Here is a 19,357-nt window from a genome sequence, read left to right as displayed (position 1 = left end):
AAGTGGCACATGGTGAGCAGGACCTTAATAACACCACTGAATAACGCTACAGTCTGCATGCTTGGTCTTAACTAGCTGCCATGTCTGATTTACTCTGCTAATGTTGCTTTATAAAATAATAACGATTTATCTATATGTTGGCTGTTAATCACCAAGAATATTCAATCTCTAAATTATTTCGCTTTGATATGCCTCTTTCATTCACAGAACCACTGAGAGTACAGAGTGCTAAAATAATTATATTAATGGTAAATTCATACGATTGTTGCAGCATTCATTACCAGTTCTGATAATCTCTCTTACTGAAGTAGGAAAGTAACAATTTGATGCAAGGCTACAGCAGAGAGCCCGGGTGATAGTGAAAACCACCAACTGATAAATGCAGTCAAATCTGAGGTTTAAGATTTTATCAATCCAGCTACTGCAAAGACACAAAGTTGAGATTGCTTAAAAACAACAAAGGCTAAATGAAAAGCATCCTTTTTTTAATGTTACTATCATTTAAAACAGCATAGGGCAACTTTACTTCAAAGGAGACATAAAACCAGGAAATAAGAGTTATCAAAATCATATTAAATACAAACACAAGCATACAAAATACCAGCTGGATGCAAAAACAAAAAACCAGCTAAAACATTACAGTATATTGCACCAGTAGAAAGGGCAAAAAACCCCAAAACACAATAAGCAACGTGTGATAACTGGACTCCCCTATAGCTGATTAACATGATGAAGCACAACATAGCAGCATCGCTGTTTGTTAATGCTACACACACCATCAAATGCATGACGACAATAGCGGGGGCGTAGGAGTCAAAATTGCAGCTCCATTATGCTATGTAACCACTGGACCAGTGTCTCTTTGGGCATATGGCTTGTGATGGTGGTAATTAGGGCACAGCAGATGCTTGAACCTTCATTTAAGGGCATTGTGGAGCTGGGAATTAGGGAACAAACTGTGGGGGTGGGGGGGTTAATACTTCACAAATTAAACTTACTAATGACGTGTTCTTTATCAGCATGGACTCCAGTTCAGAGTGGAAAATTACCTTTTTACTTTACCCCCCCAGTCAGTGTGACCAACATAACTGGGTTTGCCAGCATGCTTTGAAAGGCATGTGAGCCCGACAAACTGTACAGCTATACTAATAATAATTTTAAAAAAAAAAAACAACAACTAGGCACCAGACTGGGGGCTGGTGTTACCTTCCCACTCTGCCGCCTTCCATACTGTTTATATAATATTTACTTGTGTGTATGTGCTTGTGTGCGTGTCTGTTTACAGCTCTGAAAAAGGGGCTTGGCTATATATTTACAATGGCGCCCACATATGCCACAGAATCCACCTGGCAAACACTTGGGACAGTCTCATTTGCACGAGCAAACACAAAAGACACTCCAAGTTTTGTTTGTAGCAGCTTGATGCTTTCGGAAGCATTGTTCACAGTACAATCCGACGGCCCACGATCCTCTTACCAACCCACCACCTCACACACATCCTCTGAAATGAGCACTCGAATGATAATAGCAAGCTAGGATTGATTCAGAACAGGTGGTTTAGTGTTCAACATAATTCCCCATGATCACTTTTGATCAAAACACACATGGAGCAGAGAGGTAAGCGAAGGAAAGTGATGATTCACAGTAAATGGAGATTGTAGTGTGTGCGGCGGCCTTTAGGAGGCCAATCCCAAAAAGAAGCCGCCGACAAACCCGCTGGACAGGACGATGTTCCTCTTTATGAAATCTGTCGCCTGCAGAGGAGAGACGAGGGAAAAGTCAAATCAGAACTAACAAACAAAACAGACCCCAGCACCTCGAAACATTTGATTTGGTTTGCCTTGAGCCTGCAGTGTCACAGCTACTAGGTGTAGTAGCTCGACGAGTACACTAGAGGGCACTGCTGGCTTGGGAATGGACCCCAATACATGCCCCCCCCCAATATTGAAATAATACAAATTAAAGGAAGATTGCATTTAGCTTGAGCAGAAAAACAAGCAAGAAATAAAGAAAGAGCAAGCTTTGTTCCAGGTACCTTTACCTCCTCAATGAATGTGTTGATTTCTGGGGCTGCTTTGTTTGCCTTCTTCTTCAGATGCTTCTTTGCTTTGTTCACATCCTTCTCCACCTTCTTCCAGTCCACCTGCACGTAGCCACTGTGATTGGCAATCTGCAGAAACAGACAACAAAACAAAACTGATGAGCGTTACTTTGTCCTTCTTCATATTTGCCTCAGCTCTGCACTCTGAAGGACAGAATCCCTTTCTGGAAGCATGTGTCCACAGTAGGCCTCTGATATCATCTTAAAAAAATTATTTTGTGTTCAGCCTGATAATCAAGTCATCTGGGTGTCTAACTTTACGGGTGTTTAATCTACTTGCAAAATGAAGAATGCTTTTAAGCGACAAAATAATGCTACTGACGGAGCTGAAGCACCCTGTAAGTGTCCAGATGGCCTGTGTCCATTTAGTGCCAGCTGACACACAATGCTCGCCTTTCTGTGGTGGAGAGGGGGGACCAGCTGAGTGTCATGTCGTACAGCTGGCGTCTTCACTTGTCAATGGAGTTATGTTAATCTTACAAAGCACGTACTTCTCTATGACTCTTGATGGAGAATTGCTAAATATTTAACGACTAAGCCTAAACAATCACAGCATTACGGTGCTCTTACCTGTAAAAGAAGGAACCCGCCACCAATAGCAGTAGCTGCTATCTTCCCAACTCTCTGGAAGACATAACCTGCACACCTGTAAGTGTTAAGAGAAAGGGTGGGTTACTTCCTTTAAAATATTTAAAGGGGAATCAATTATGTCAGTTTTCCCTGGGCCTGATTCATACTTGAAAACAGTCATTATGTGTCTTTTCCTCATAGTAGCCATCCCTCAATACTTTCTCCATTTGAAGGAATGCATTATCAGGGACTGCAACATCTAGTCCTTTTACTGAATCATTACTAAGGCTTTGCAGTTCATCTATTGCCTCGCCATTTATTTCAGACTGGGGCCAGCTCTTGGGAGCACATTGGCTTGTGGCTCCCACCACTCTTGAGTGTGAAAAAAGGGATACTGGACTTCTTAAGGCTTGTTATAATGTTTCACCACTCATCAAGTTCGAAAAACAAACTGTGGAGAGTCCCGGGTGTTTATGGTGCGTTCCAGGAATCTGAATTCAAGATAGTGCATCCCAGCGTGGGGGGGGGGACAAAACAGATACACGATTACACAACGGGGCAGCACAGATTAAAAGTTTTATTACTCTTCAGTTCGGTGCTTCCATCTTGGATTGTTAACTCGGGTTTGGTGCGGCTGCTCTGAGTTCAGGGGGCATCCCAGGTGAAAATGCCAACTAGGAACTTGGAAATCCCAACTTCCGGCTTAATCTGGAACGCTCCATTAACCCCCAGTGGGGGTTTGTCCCCTTTGGAGGTGGACCTTTAGGTCGTTGCCCCACTATCGATCACACGAGTTATCAATTGTGGATCAACGACATCCGACTCCAGCCAAAGTGTAAAGAAAAAAAGGCACAGGTCAGTACAATGAAGGGTGAAACCACTATGAGACCTTATGTGGGGTCAAATACCCAGCTCTTTCCACCATTTGCCTTCTTATTTCCAAGCTCTAGAAAACTATGGCAAAGACGATTAAGAATCTACACAGTACCTGCCACTCTAACAGCATAAGTACATATTGTTTGGAAGTAAAGGCATACAGAGTTTCCTTTAATGTATACACTCAATCATTTTATTGGTTTAGCAATGGCAGCTCTACAAGTAAGCGGTGTGTTCTCACATTAATTATTTCTCTGCATATTAATGTCCCAAGTTCAAAATAGCCCAACATTTGCTACTGTGTTAAACACCAATTGGATCCACATATGTCCCAGTGAGAACACAGACCCTGAGTCCTTACCATCCAGTCACTCCTCCCATCATGAGCTGAGTGGCCACGGAGTACTTCTCAGCAATGGGGCCGGAATTGTTCCCAAACACTCTACTCCACCACTGGTGCCTCCGGGCATACTCAGTCAGGTCCACAACCTCATAAACCTCATCTTCGCTCTCTGGGTCGTCCTGGCCCGCTATGAAATTGGAGTGAAATACAAAGTTAAAGGGCTACAATGTTCATATGCTACACCTCGCTTACATTCGGGGTGTATTTTCTAACAGCTCAGGAACTGTTTGCACCCTGTGTGGTCCTATTAACAAAGCTTAATCTTCAAGTCCTCCTAACTGCAAAAGCACTCCAGCCTCCACAGGCTCCGAGGGTGCTTATTCTATGTAAATGAGTTTGGAAGCTAACATTAGCTGGCTAGCGTCAAATGGCTTCCAGCCTGGACGCGAAGGTTCTGCTACCGGAGACCAAAAAGCACGTATGAGCCACGATAAAGCCCTTGTACCTTTTCGATTATTGCTCATGGAGGAAAAAATAAACGAATTTAAATGCGAATTGTGATCGCACAACGGTAATTTCTAACAAACAAAACACCAACCTTCTCTCTCATCCGCCGTCGCCATTTTGGAGAAACTAGTTATGTCATCAGGATGTTGACAAAGATAAACCACGCCCACATTATGATGCCGCTGCCACGTCAGTTGAAATGCTTTCATTTTGCTTGATTGGGCTTCAAGCAGTTTAACAACTTTATTTGATAAAATGCAGCAACTCTGCAAGTCTGACTGTGAAGACGTCATAAAAATAAAGGTTGGGTGCATAAAGAGTCGCGTGGTTTGACAGGATTGGAAAAAGTTATGCTTCGCAGTCACTTTTTGAATAATCTATGAGCGAAAAGTGACACCCATGTGTCAATATGTATTACTGAATATGCGATGATGTCTTAGCGTGTGAAAATTAGAGCATTTGTCGGGAAAATAGTGCTATGGTTCATGCACAAGAGAGCCACGTAAAGAAATATGTATTTATTTTTTTAAAATATTTTATCAGGGAGGATTTTTTTTTTTAATTAGTGGTTTTGCAGAGCGAACACGAATATTTCAGATAAAAGAATAGTATAGCAGGGAAGTCATATGGTGGTATACACGCGCTCCCATTGGCTGGAGAGGGGGGGAGAGGGCGTGGCCAGAGCGGCGCGTGGGTTCGCTTGGGTGATACAATTATAACAACTTTATCTTCGCGGCCGAAACGCGTTTTATTTGTCAAATACTCACATCTTGGATATTGTACTCAGTTATTTGCATTCAAATAGCTGCACGATACCACTTTGTGATGAAAAATGTGACGTTTGAGGAGCTACCCGGAGAGCGCTTCTGTCCCCCCCGAAAGGATTTACTACATCGAATCGCATCTTTTCATCCCGGAGAAAAGTTTTTGATCGTTTCGCTCCCTTCAGTTTTCCTTCTTTGATTTGGCGGAGCGATCCGTTCGTCCCCGCGTCGCGATTTTCCATGCAATCGTGCGGTGTGTCTCTCGCCGCTGCTGCCTGCGCTGCTGCTCGGAGTCTCGGCTCGGCTTCTTCTAGTGGTGATGAGGGAAAGAAAATGGCGGCGGGAAAAGCGAGTGAAACAGAGGAGGACTTTCCGACACTGACAGCCGAGGAGAGGGATAGTTTGGCTGGGATCGACAGGTCGGAACAGTAAACCCATGCACTCACACGAACGCACACTTTGAAAATTGATTGTTTTATTTTGCCTTGCATGTCGATATTGTCCTCGAGCCGCTCTGCAAGTGATACTGAGCTGCCTGTGTTGTCTTCTGCTTGCAGCTCACTGTTTGGATTTCAGAAGCTTCATGAAGATGGCGCCAGAACGAAGGCCCTGTTGATGAAGGTAGTGAATCTAACTAGATGTATTTTGCAACCGAGCAGCACCCGGGTTTACGGGACTCTCTTGAATCTGTCATTAGTCGTGCATGGCGGTGAATTTGCTTTCAAGTGGCAAGCCAGTCTGAGTGGCCCTCTCGCTACGGAGACCAAGGCCAGCTAGCCGCAGCCCCTCTTAGCCAGGCAGCTAGCTCGCTAGTTAGCTACCCTCTTCCGATGAACAGCGACCCTGCACCTGCGGCTAACGCCGTCTCGCTGGCCCGCCCGTGTATCCGGCTAGCTACTGCTCCCTTCATTTGCCCGTAAAGTTAGCATATGTTAATGTTTTCCTTTTTTTTTTCTTTTTTCGGAAACCGCCCTTCCCCTTTAGCTGAATAGCTATCCCATACAGCCCCGTGTACTTGTACCACTACCAAGACAACGTCGTCACGGATTTGTGTAACACATACTGGAAACGGTGCTGCACTATAATGAGTAAAGTTTTGTCACATTGAAATTGTGTAATTGTAGCTGCTAAGATATCCCTCCCACCCAACCTCAAACACATTGGTACTCGTATGTCGCGAAAACATCGGTGGGAGTAACGGAAAGGCTGTAGCTTTCTTCGGGGTGCACCACTGACGTTATTTGGTAAGGTTAGCTGGTGCCCGTAGCAATTGCATTTCGTCTCGTCTTTGGCACAGTCTGGAGTGTTTTATGGCATTACGTTGGCCCATTTAAAACACTTTCGGGGGGCCTGCTGCGCTCATTTGTGTGTGTGTGTGTTTGGTGTCCGCGTGAACGAGTTGACAAACGTTACAAGTAACGTTAATGGCTGGCTTGCCTGTCCAAGATGGCGGGACATGGCGGAGTGACACTGGTAGCTATATAACCTATTTGCCGTGAATATTTTTCGGACCCGTTCGTGTGCTCGCTAAAGCGTGGCTCGGGTTTTCTCACGGGTCTCGGCCCTCCGTAAAAACGTGTCCCTCTCGCTGACCTAGGTGGTGTCACGGTCCTTTGTTTACAGTTTCCATTGGCCCTGGCTTGGACTCTGCATGTGCTCTCGAAGCTGCGTGTTGAACAGGCACAGTCTACCTGTGTGCCTAACATGTCGCTTGGCTAACAAAGAGCAAAGCCCTCTCTTCTGAATGCATCGCAGAACTGTGGAAGATGGGGAGAAAGACAGTGCTGCTGACAGCTCGTGATATATTTTTTGTTGTTTTTTTTGTTTTTTTTAGGGGTGGGTGGGGGATCCGTGAATCTTGTTCACTAGGTGGTGTGGGATGCCTGGGAAGTGTTCCTTTCGCGTTAGCAGCAGAACGCAAGAGAAGTCTGCCCTGCTTCCAAGCTGAAGGCAATTAATGCACAATGCTTGAACTCTCTTTCTTTGTAGTGCTGACAGACTGCCCTGTATCCATAGGCAGCTTCCCAGTCCAGCTAACTTAAAGTGTTAGCTGTGTCTTTGTTGCTGTCTACAACCAACAGACATGATTCAGAAACATTTTATATAAGCTAGAAGGGACCCTTAATGCAGGGTCCTTTCTAGCATACTGTTAGTTTCCAGTACTTGTGGATCTGTTAACCTTTCCCATGTGGATTTAAGGTTTGACAGCACTGTATTTGATTTAAGCCGGTTTATAGCTGTAATGCACAGCAAATTTTTACCAGATTGAGAGTTTCATGTGGGATACCGTTGTTGTCCATGCAGAAAATATGTACAAGTTTTGGGGTTACCTTATAGTTCTCTCAATTCCCCTCAAAAATAATCATCAAACAAACACATATTTGGTGGGCTCACGAGCCACTCACTTTAGCAATGTTCACTCATTTTGTTGCTTTCTGCGTTGAATACATGCGAATGATTTGGTGGGTTTCACATCTCCATTCCCACTTGCAGCTTATTAGTTCAGAACAGTAGCCCTGTCTGGCACTTTGTACTGGTCGTGTCGCTCGCGCTGTTGGTAGGTCTACTTGTGGATGGGAGTGGGTTTAACGTTGCTTGACAGAACTAGGTCATTGTATCACAGCCCGTTATCGGACAGCAATGACGTAAATTTAGACTAACTAGGTGGAAGAGAAACTTTCAGCTTTGGTGTGTGCTTTTTTTTTTTTTGTGTGTGTCTTAAGTGCGACGGTTGGCAAGATGCTTACAGCAAGGAGGGTCTTCGAGTGGGGTGTGGCTGATGGCTTTTTGGGTGGAGTTCATGTGCTCTCCTCAGTCCACACACACTCACGTGAAAGCTAGATATTTGGACGCTTCTTCTGTTGCGTCTGAGGCGCTGGCTGTGCTGCGGCTCTGAAATGGTTAAGGTCATTTACAGAGGACAGCGCTTTCCCACAGGGATTAACTTAAATAATGCTAGTTGCAGACATTTAACATGCTGTTTGACTGTTACATACTGGTTGAGTCATTAGCATGGACGCAGGATAGAAAGCAGCCGCCATTCATGCTACACTTGGAAGCTGAATCCCACACTTCTGCCACTAAGTCTTTGTAGGACATTTGTTTAGATAACTGTAGACCTGAACTGAGATATTGGCCATGGAAGCTCATTGTTGCCTCGCATTAAGGTTGCTCTAGCGTCAAATCACTCAGTACCCACAGCTACTAAAAAGACCATGCGTTATCAGTCAGTAATTCCAGTCCCATCTTTCACAGCCATGTAATCAGTGATTGTCTCTATTAGAGCTTTATTTCCACTGAGTGAGTAAAAATGTGTCCACAAACTGCTTGGTATGATGAATAATGCCAAAAGTGGGTCTGTTATGCTCATTCCAGTTCCATATGTTTGTTCTTGGGCTGTAAGAGGTAGCTTTGCCTATATCGCAGGTCATGATCGTCCTTATTTATCTTATCTTGAGAATTGTTTAGTCTGAAACAAGTAATAGTACCTCCAACCTAACCCTCCCTTTAAGGGAACTTTCTTCTGACTGGCTTGCAGAATGTTAGAACAACAGGTTTGGCTATGATAGCCATATTAAGGAATATCCCCCGTTCTGACACATCGGCAGCAGCAAGACTGTGACAAAAATCTTTAAAATTGAGCATGTAGAGCAGTCCGAAGCCTGAGCTCTAGGATCACTTTCACAAAGGCTGGTGATATTATTTAAAACGGAATATAAATGACAGAAATATTGTATTGCTGTATTGTAAAAACCATTCAAGAATTTTTCTTCCCGCCCTCCCTCCAGTAAATTAAATGTACTGCAAGTACAGGTACTTCACAAGAATGTCCAAATGCTATAAAAATGTTAATAATATTAACATATTAATACTGTTTTGAGCAACTGCAGGTCAGTTCAGTTGTTGGCAAGGTTGTGTGCAATGATGTCATACGCCCCTGCATGAATGAGGTACTCTAAATACCATGGTATTAAGAGTATGCCAATATCTTGACAATAGAGAAGTGGCCAACTTGTGGCTCTCTGTGCAGGGCGGAGCCACACTCCATAGTCCTTAACATGTTCAGGTTCTTCCATAGTACTGCTTTGGTAGGTTATCTGGGTATTTGACCATAGGGCTGTTCGATATAACGATATATATCGGATGACGATATAAAAACGTCTATCGTTTCATTTTACGCTATCGTTTGTTTCGTGGTGTCGCAAAAGAAACTGTTTACGGCAATATTTTTTCATCGTTTTGATGGTCACTGTAGTGGCTATATTAATTTTTTAAGTTCTCTCTTTCTCTTATATTTTATATAACCACACTACGGACGGACGGACAAGCGCCAGTTTTTATGCGTTGTTGTTAGCAACAATGACGGTAACAGCATCGCGTGTCCGCTTGTTTATGTTCCACATAAACCTTTCACAATAAAGCTCAATATCCTGTTGAGACTTTTCAAAATAAACCGAATCACATGAAAGAGCAGATTATTTACGGATGAGAATTAAAAAAGAGCCGCCAGGTGCTAAAAAATAAACCTTCGACTCAAACGTTAGAACAGGCTTTTCCCCGCAGCACCATGTGTAATAAATACTCACAAAGAAAACGGCGGCCTTAACAACTTATGTCTATGTGAGATTTTAGTCATATCGCACAGCCCTATTTTACCAAGTTCTCACATTATATTAAGTTGTGCACTAGCTGAAAATAGAAGTTTGTTTTGGATATTTTTGTATATGATGGCTTGGCGCTTATTTCAAGCTGATGGCACATTTAGTGCAGATTAAAATACAGCTGTGTTTATCTGTGCACATGTTTTATGGAATCAAGCTGCATTAGTCTGAGCTGACGGAGGTGTTCAGTTAAAGACCATGTCTGTGTTGTGAGTTCAACTACATATGTAGGTTAAATAATCAATGTATTTATTTTTTTTAACCATCAGGTAGTACACAGCTTCTATATGGGTAACACTATGCATGTGCACAGGGCTCATTCACAAGTACTGCTGCAGACAGTTGAGTATGCTCTACTTAGTTTTAGGCGCTAAAGGGGGAATGAAAAGTTGTTAATTTTGCAACAGTGCTCTAGCACAAATGTTTGTACCACTCATATAAAACCAATAATAAATGGTAAATGGCCTGCATTTGTATAGCGCTTTTCTAGTCCCTAAGGACCTCAAAGCGCTTCACACTACATTCAGTCATTCACACACCCATTCACACACTGGCGATAATAAATTAAAATGTAACTAAATCAGAAAATGTTTTTATTTATGTGCATGCTGCTTTGTTCTTTTTGTTGGGCTGCTGGTTTAGCTTACTGAGTTTTGCAGGTGACTCATGTGCCGTAAGGCCCAAGTTCAAATCCGCCCTCAGGCCGTTTACTGTGCGTCTTGCCTACTATCCTGTTAAAGAAAGTCTATAAGCCCAAACAGTATAGTTTTTAAAAAAAAGACTTTGACCTGTAAGCAGGTTAAAAAGTCTTCTAGTGGAGTTTTGAGACTGACTGTGGAATAATGTTGAACTCAAGTCATCGATCATTTGTTTGCCATTAAATCACTTGGCTGCGTCTTTAGTTTAACTTATTATTGCACTGTACTGTAAATATGCAGCATTATTAAAGATGATTTTTTTTGAGGGGGGGGGGCGGTGATTGTGGTCAAATGTTCAAACAGCAAGTTGCTACACGTTTGATTTAGCAGATCTGTTTATTTGTATTATTAAATATAATAATAAAATAAATATTTTAAACACCAGATGCTGTTTTTGACACAATCCTTAAGGATTTGTGTCTCCTCCTGGGATTGAAAAGAGGATCTTCTGCTTGTTGGGCAAATGTGTAAACCACCATACTATGTCTGATGTCTGCTTTCCAAAATGCGTTCACACAGAGTCATGTGAAATCACAGGTGATGGTATGTTTTTTTTAAGAGGACAGTATGTGAATACAATGTGGGGGAAGTATTAACAGAAGTTTAAAAATAAATAAATAAATGCAAGTGCAAAATTATGTCAGATTGTGACTGTGATTTTTGTTCATTTTTAATTAACTGCCTAGCTCTTATAGATACACTGTACTAAACTCTTGAGCCACCCCTCATTTATTTTTATTTAGTTTTGATTGAGCCAGGCTAAAATGTTTGCAGTGGTTAATGTTATATATAAATGCTATATTAGCTGTAAAGCTAACACATTGTACCTAACATTATTCCTCATGGTCAGGCTGCTCCACAACCATTCTAATATTTCAGTCTGTGTCCTGTCAACGAAATATAATGTTAACATTAGAAATAAATGGCTATCATCATGTCTGTGACTTATACCCACTTTTTTACTTTTTTAATAGAGACGTTTATTTACATGGGATGATCAAACAATAGTACAGGTGCTGGTGCCCACTACTGAATTTTTTAAAATTTGTCTGCAGTGTAAATGGTAAATGGCCTGTATTTGTATAGCGCTTTTACTAGTCCCGCCTAGGGACCCCAAAGCGCTTTACACACCCAGTCATCCACCCATTCACACACTGGTGGAGGCAAGTTACAGTTGTAGCCACAGCTGCCCTGGGGCAGACTGACAGAAGCGAGGCTGCCATATCGCGCCATCGGCCCTTCTGGCCAACACCAGTAGGCGGTAGGTAGGTGAAGTGTCTTGCCCAAGGACACAACGACCGAGACTGTCCGAGCCGGGGCTCGAACCGGCGACCTTCCGATTACAAGGCAAACTCCCAACTCTTGAGCCATGGTCGGCTGTAGTCTTGAATCTCTGTAGATTGAATAATTACACCAAATATTATTGTTCTTACTGTTTAATATTATTGTAGCAGTACAGTGTTCCCTCATTTATCGCGGGAGTTACGTTCTAAAAATAACCCACGATAGGTGAAATCTGCAAAGTATACAACTTTATCATTTACAGCTATTATAGATGTTTTAAGGCTGTAAAACCCCTCACTACACAGTTTTCTCACAGGCACAAACAATTTTACACTTTTCTCTCTTGTTTAAACACTCTCAAAGTTCAAACCTTGGTCGAAAAATCAGCCCAGTATTATAGAATGAAACCAAAGGCATCCACAGGTGCCTTTTACGGTGCAAAACGTTTCGGCGACATTGTTGTGTTTGTTGGGGAGAAAACTTACAAATATACACTACAGCACTTCAGAGTCACAATGCTAGCGATCGAAGATTTATGTAAATTTGACAAGCTGGAACTAGAGCAGGGAGATATGACCAAAAACATTTATCACGATATACATTTGAAAATTTGCGATAACGATATAACTGAATATATAATTGACATTAGACAAAATACAACTCCACAACTTTATTAGTGCAAAAAACACAACAATGTATTTTCACTTAAACAAGCAGCTGTTTCTTAATGTGCATTAAAGTTATATAAAAAATTAACAGTGAAAATGCAAATTCCTTGCTGACAGTTAAACCAAAAGGCATTTCCAGTGGAAATTGGCCGACATATCCTCAGCATAACCATGTATAATATCCACAAAACCTAAAAAGAGGTTATACACACACAATACGGTAATATTATGTTGAAGCACAGTATGTATCACTCCGCGAGGCTCCTGCCTACGATAGCTGTAATGCTCCGACAATCCATCAAGCGTCGCGGGTTCGTAGCTTAGCAAAGTCGCACTAAAACATTTGACAGATTTTCGAGCGCCGTGTACATAAAATCGTTTCGAGGTCAGTAAACAACCAGAATTCATACATAAGGCACACGGGATTATAAGGGACACTGTCGATTTTCAGAAAAATCAAAGGATTGATTTTAAGTGTGCCATATTTTCCAAAAAACACGGTAATAACGACGGCCCGCTAGCATGCTCTACCAAAAATAGTGCTTTGTTGTGTATCTGACGGACGAAAGCTAAACCAGTTCCACACCACTGAAGTTGCAGCATTTTTGTAAACCAATTCTGGTTCATCTGCTTCATTCAACGATCCGCTTTCGCCCTTCTCATTCTCTGTCGCCGCCATGCTTTTTCTCCCATGTGCGTATGAAAACAAAGGCACTGCGCATGCGCGTTTTACCCATATTCTATCGCGATATTTCATTTTCTTATCGTTGCCCAACATTATACCGGTATTACCGTGAACAGTATGATATGGCCCAGCCCTAGGTGAAACCATTCTGTACTGTACAGGAGACACGGCACGGAGGAGACTGACAATGGTCTACAGCCAATCAGGACGCAGAACACAATGCACTGTAAAAAAACAAAAAACCAACCAAACCAAAACAAACAGCATGCAAAATTGCACAAAAAATCTGCAAGAACAGCGAGGCTGCAAAAGGTGAACCATGTTATAGCGAGGGACCACTGTAACCATAAAAAGGTAAGGTTGTGGAATATGAAGGGACTAGACTATCCATTGATCAGGTAATGCTTTTAAATAGAGGTCTTGTTTTTTTTTTTTGTAGCGTTAATGTTGTAACAGTTAGCTAGTGTTTTCAGACTGTTTTCAAAAGTGCTCAAATAGCCCAGTTTAACCTGCAATGGCTCCTGCAACATGTTCTGCTGCCATGGCGGGGATAAATTCATGATGAAAAGCAGAAAATCGGCTGTCACAGATGATAACTTCAAAAAGTCTGAAGATGCTAATGCATTCCCTCCTTGCAGCGCCTTAGCCCTCCAGAAACCTAGGGTAGACCCTAAATATTCATTCAAAATAAATGAATGAAAGGGGGAAAAAAATCCAGGACATTCAAAACCACCATAATTCAGCATAATATTCTTATTACCTTCATAGCTCACAGGACCATATCACTTTTTTTCTCCATCTCTGTTGAAATAACCATGGCCAGTCATTTCTGAAGAACTGAACTCTGAAATGTGCATTGATCTCTGTGATGAGTGGTTATAAATGTCGTCAGAGATTCTTCTAGATTGACATGTTTTTCTGTTGTTTTGTTTTTCCTCACATATCACCCTAGAGCTCAAGGATCAAGTTCATCAGGTGTCCACTGTTAAAAACAATTTTAAACCATGTTTACTCACTTATTTATGATCAAAATGCAGATGTGACTCTAGCTGCTGTGTAGAAAAACGATCCGATGTATGACGGCAGCTGAACCCTCCTGCCATTCATGCTCCAACAGTCAGCCTTTTTTGAAAGTCTTGCCTTCAGTGATCCCAAATCAGATGATCGTGTTACAAAGTATGATTAGGTTTTACTTCCTTAACTTTGGCCTGCAATAAACGTGCATCGCAGCACTTGCATTTTCTGTTTCTCTACTTATTCACTTGAGATTTTCCTCTACTTTTTCACCCACACATTTATACATTTAAATTTTGTCCCACAGCAACAACACAAATGTTGACCGTACATTTCTGGTACAGAAGTCCAATTGAGATGAGCAATGTTTTTTTTGCTTCTATCGTTTTATTTTTGAGTTTTTTTGTAGCAGTTTGGTATCAATTGTAAAATGGAAGAAAATGAATATCCACGTTTCAATCTATTGTGCAAATATTTGATATTCAGTATTTCCGTCCATTATCTTCATCTTATCCAATTGAGGGTTGTGGGGAGGCTGTTATAGGGCAAAAGGCAGAAAACACCCTAGACAAGATTGCTAATCTGTTGCAAGGCCAACACATAGAGATGGTAACCACTGGCATTTACAGGCAATTTTAGAATGACTAATTTGTCTAGCTCCACGCATGTTGTTAAGACTGTAGGAGTGAGCCACAGTAGCTGGACAGAACACATAGACTACAAAAAGATCCCAGGTTGGATTTGAGGTTGCTGGAAGGTAACAGTGCTAACCACCACACCGTGAGACTTCTGCCACTCCTCTTTAAGCAAACATGCATAGAAATACAGTAAATAAGTTTGTACAATTCTAACAAACTTGAAAGTCAATATTTGGTGTGACCACTTTTATTCTTCAACACAGTCTGAACTCTCTTTGGCAGTTTTTCTTGTAGTTCTTTAAGCAGTCTTTAGGAACAGTTCTCCAAGCTCCTTGAAGGACATTCAAAGGTCGTCTTTGGATGTTGCGGTTCAGACTCTGGGGAGGCCAGTCCATGATTGATAGTGTTCACTGTGTGCTTTTCTGTCCTGGTATGCTTTTAATGCATTGGCAGCGTGTTTCGGATCAAGTCATGCTGAAAAATGTCAAATTTGGGTTCATCGCTCCATGAGACCCGTTGCCACTGATATTCAGTCCAGTTGTTGTGTAATTTGGCGTACTTTCTTTTTCTCCCTGTTTCCCTTCCTTCCACTGAGACCACTTGTGATTAGGATTGAGTGAACAGTAGATGATCTACTAAAGGGCTAGATGCAACTCTCAGGTCTTGTGTCAGGTCTTTCCTGGATGTTTTTCCTGTTTCTTAAGGACATGACTTTCAGATACTGTTAATCTGCTGTAAATAGATTTTTAGGCCTGTCACTTGTCTGGTTTTCTCAACGTTTTTAAGGACACACTGAAGATCATGATAAGATATGTGAAGTATTTGTTTTACAGCTCAAAACAAACAAAAAAACTCAGCTTTATGTTTGTCAAACTGTTATCTTTGGCATTTTTCTTAGAGTCAAAGGAAGCTGAACAAGTGATGTTTTTGGAACAATTTGCTAGAAACAAAGTGCATAAAGATGAAATGTAATATTGGTTCTTTACAAAGTTATGTGTAGACAAAACACTGGCTAATCTCTTGAGTTAGGCATCTGAAAAATGAATGAAAAACTCAATGAAAAATTTTGATAGAGCTTCAGAAAGCTTGGAGAATTATTACCCAAACCCAAGACTTAGTTGGTCTTGTTCTTGAGCAAGATCAAGCCAACTGACCAGTCAGGAACTGCAATCGGCAAATTTCCAGCATTCTTGGCCCTGACTGATGACCGGCTCATCATTCTCCCATAGGTGCTTCTAGTTAATTGGAAGTTTTTCCTCCCTGGTCTGGAAAGCACAATAGCGTTGTTCGCATAATGCCTTTTGCGAATCACTTACCACCAGACTCTTAATGTTTTTCTTGTCAATAAGTTGTGGTGATGCAATTGGAACAGCTGCACTAGTGTCCATCTTCCATTTTTATTTTTTTCCTCTGCTTGTGGGCATCTTTCTTCAGTATATAAGGGTAGACTCGCACTTGTATGTGTATGCTTCTGGAAGACTTGTAGCTTCAGTATGTGCACTCCCCGGACTGCTTACAGTACTGACAAGAACAAGTCCTGATGCATTTTCAGAATTTTGGTTTTCAAAGGAATTGCTAATATGAGTTCTGATGACATCTCCTCATTTTGAAGAAAAGACAGCAAGTAATTTATCTGCAAGGCTGAGATTTAGAAAACCTCATGCTTACGTTTAAACTACAAAAATAAGAAGTCTTCAGACGTAGCCAAACGTGCTCAAGTATTATTGCTGTAGATCTGTCCTCGGCTGTTGTCACTCTTCACATTTTGCTCTGTTTTTCTTTCCTTAATGGTGTTTGCTGCTGCATTTTCTCCTTCGGTCTTTCATCACAATGATAACCGTGTAAAATAAAAGCTTTTGATTACATAACTGCTTCTTGGAAATGGCAGCGCTACCCAACAAAGGCAAACAGAGGTCCTTTTTCAGTGTGTTTGGTAGTTATTTCTCCATTTAATAGCTGTGGTTGAACTGGCCTGTCCACAAAGACGAGAGATAAAACATTCCCTCCTTCTGCATGTGCTTGGAAGTGCATTCTTAGTTTCTCTTACTTGAGCAGCTGGCTCTCCTCAGCTCGGAGTGGCAGAACGGCTGCCACGCTCGGCGTCGAGCACCAGCTGGGCCATCTTTGATGCGATCTCAGTGTGGCACCAAAGAAACGATGTGCAAGGCGAGGTCACGGGTTGTGTTTGTTTGCCCTGGTGCAGCAGGGGAAATGGACAACATGTGCTTGATTTTTTTTCATGGCTCGGACTTCCTTCATGATCACAGTTAAACGGATGGATAACTGGAGAGCAATAACAGCGAATAGCCCGTTTCTGATACAATATCAGTGCATAAATTGTTATAATTACTGCCATGGGTACAGCGTGGGCAGATAGGTGGAGAATTTTTAAAATGTATTTATTTAATTTCACAGAAGTGGCTGATAAATCTTTTATTTTGTGAAACTTTTGCGGTCAGTCAACTCCAAACACAGTGTTGAATCATTTGCTGCTAGAGCTGCTTTACTAATTTGCTTTCAGTTTTCCAGTAGTGTATTAATAATAGGGCTGTGCGATATGACCAAAATCTCATATCCCGATATAAGACATCTATCGTCCCGATAACAATATATATATATATATATATCACAAAATTTTAACATTTTCTGTAAATTCTGTGACTCTCGGGCAGCTTGACTTGCGTGAATTGTTTCAAGCTGGGCGTCGTGTACCTGGAGTCAAGTGTTTTAACAGATGCATAAAATAAAACATGAATGTTTGTTATCATCTTATCTTTCTAATCTTATCTAATCTAATTCTTTTCATGTCAGTTGATGTCTATGATGATATAAATCGAGTCATTATTTATGCCAGTTTTTAAGGTCCCTGTTTTCTCCTGAGATGCAAAGTTGTAATTTAATTTTCGGTTAAAATATTTGATTTAATTTTTAATTCTGACCAGTCAGAAGCTTCAGGTGTTATAGAAGAACACAAACTAAATGAAAAACTGAATTCTTTGGTCAGTTCCAAATAAATAATGTAGATAAAACTAGAAGTTAGAATTACTAGACACTCTGCGATATGATGATTACTCTTGGTTGCTGGGGATCAGTCCGCCAGGGCCTTCTGTTCCTGGTCACCGCCCGGAACACATTGCACCCGACCCCTACGGCGCCTCCTGTGGGTAGTGGGCCTGCAGGAGGATGTGCCCATGTCCCTTTTTCGGGCTGTGCCCGGCCGCCCTCGGGCACCCTCCCCAGGCCTGGCTCCAGGGCAGGCCCCTGGTAACCCTGTCCCAGGCAGGGTGAACTGTTCCCTGGATCTTTCACTCATAGGAGTCTGAATCTGAGTCTGAACTCCTCACCCTCAGAGATGGGGTGAGGAGTTCAGCCATCCGAGAGCGGCTCAGAGTAGAGCCGCTGCTCCTTCACATCGAAAGGAGCAGTTGTGTTTTTGTTTTTGTTTTTTTTTGTTTTTTTTATGTAGATGTAAGGAGGCTTCTGTTTTTACTCGTGTGATCGAGCCGTTAGCTTGCTCTAAATTACGAGGTACAGTTGACAAGCTAAGTGTGTCCAGTGTTGGATGATTTGTTTGTTTTTTGGGTTGAACTGATTTAATGCAAGTTTGGTCAGCTGACTTAGGTGCATGAGATTAGCTCTCTTGTTCATAGCATTCCCAAAGTGTTTTCATTTATTTAATAAAATATCAGTATTTGGTGTCCAGGACTGCAAAGTCTTGTTTGTTGTGTACAGTAATACTGTTGCTCGGGTTGTCGTTAGCATTGTCCATTGTTATTTGGTCTTTTTCTCACTCACACTCCTAACATTCTGGTGTGTACGGCATCAGCAACCCAAACATTAGCTGCCAGCCTATCCTGACGTGGCTTTATTCTATTCCAAAAGCATGATTTGCTCGGCTCGGTTCAGCGCTGTTCTTATTGCCATTGGCCTTTCCAGATGTCTGCCGAAACAAGGATGGACTTAGTTCTATTGACTTTATATTGACCATGCCTGATTGTTATCATTTTATCTGGTTTCCAGCCCTAATGTACATATGCAGTAAATGTAAGGGCTAAAGACCTCCGGCAGATGCGGAGCTCAGAGTCGGCGGGCTCTGTACTCCCACAGGCCGGAGAGATCTCTACGAGATATACTGCAAAAGCTTTCTTCTGCAGCAAGCTGAAATCCTAACATGATATTTATCTGCAGAAGAGATTTTGGAAGCTGACGTCAGCCACGCTGTGACTTTGTAAAGTTCTTACACCACGCTTCTTTTCTTTGCGGATGTGGATGTTTGCATGCGACACACAGAAATGAGCCGGTGTTATTTTTGTGTTCCCTCCAGGCTGTTCGGTGCTACGATTCACTCATCCTTAAGGCAGAGGGCAAAGTGGACCCTGAGTTATTCTGCCAGCTGGGCCACTTCAACCTCCTCTTGGAGGATTATCCGAAAGGTGAGTCATCTCTTCACCTGCACTCAAGTGGGTTATACGCTCTTTGTTTTTTTCCTGCCACTGTTTTGGTCGAATAAATGATTTCTATTTCAGCTGTCATGCCTTTTGAGTACGT

The 19,357-nt window shown here is 41.9% G+C and overlaps 2 protein-coding genes across 5 annotated transcripts in view; one reads left to right on the top strand and one right to left on the bottom strand.

Annotated features, from left to right (window-relative positions):
- Positions 1 to 464: 464 nt before the first annotated feature.
- Positions 465 to 4,579, bottom strand: LOC102192487 (FUN14 domain-containing protein 1). 3 transcript variants are annotated; one of them, XM_005730938.2, is made up of 5 exons: positions 4,489 to 4,579; positions 3,909 to 4,077; positions 2,672 to 2,747; positions 2,036 to 2,170; positions 465 to 1,754 (listed from the first exon to the last, which is right to left on the bottom strand). In XM_005730938.2, the coding sequence occupies exons 1-5, from the start codon at positions 4,511 to 4,513 to the stop codon at positions 1,677 to 1,679; spliced, it is 483 nt and encodes a 160-aa protein (XP_005730995.2). In that variant the 5' UTR covers positions 4,514 to 4,579; the 3' UTR covers positions 465 to 1,676. The 3 variants fall into 3 exon arrangements, with proteins under 3 accessions (XP_005730995.2, XP_005730996.2, XP_013765755.1); XM_005730939.2 differs by having other exon boundaries at positions 2,042 to 2,170; positions 4,489 to 4,575; XM_013910301.1 differs by lacking the exon at positions 4,489 to 4,579 and adding an exon at positions 4,396 to 4,481.
- Positions 4,580 to 4,651: 72 nt separating this feature from the next.
- Positions 4,652 to 19,357, top strand: part of LOC102192979 (histone demethylase UTY-like) — a 35,898-nt gene continuing 21,192 nt past the window's right edge. For both annotated transcript variants that reach the window (XM_005730941.2, XM_005730940.2), the window contains exons 1-3: positions 4,652 to 5,580; positions 5,719 to 5,782; positions 19,134 to 19,242. In XM_005730941.2, the coding sequence (XP_005730998.1) occupies positions 5,402 to 5,580; positions 5,719 to 5,782; positions 19,134 to 19,242 (352 nt within the window). In that variant the 5' untranslated portion in view covers positions 4,652 to 5,401. The remainder of the gene's footprint in view (positions 5,581 to 5,718; positions 5,783 to 19,133; positions 19,243 to 19,357) is intronic.

This window comes from Pundamilia nyererei, unplaced genomic scaffold (assembly GCF_000239375.1).
Source record: "Pundamilia nyererei isolate P.nyererei 1_Seehausen unplaced genomic scaffold, PunNye1.0 scaffold00040, whole genome shotgun sequence".
Taxonomy (NCBI): Eukaryota; Metazoa; Chordata; class Actinopteri; order Cichliformes; family Cichlidae; genus Pundamilia; species Pundamilia nyererei.
This window is presented reverse-complemented; position numbering and strand designations above follow the sequence as displayed.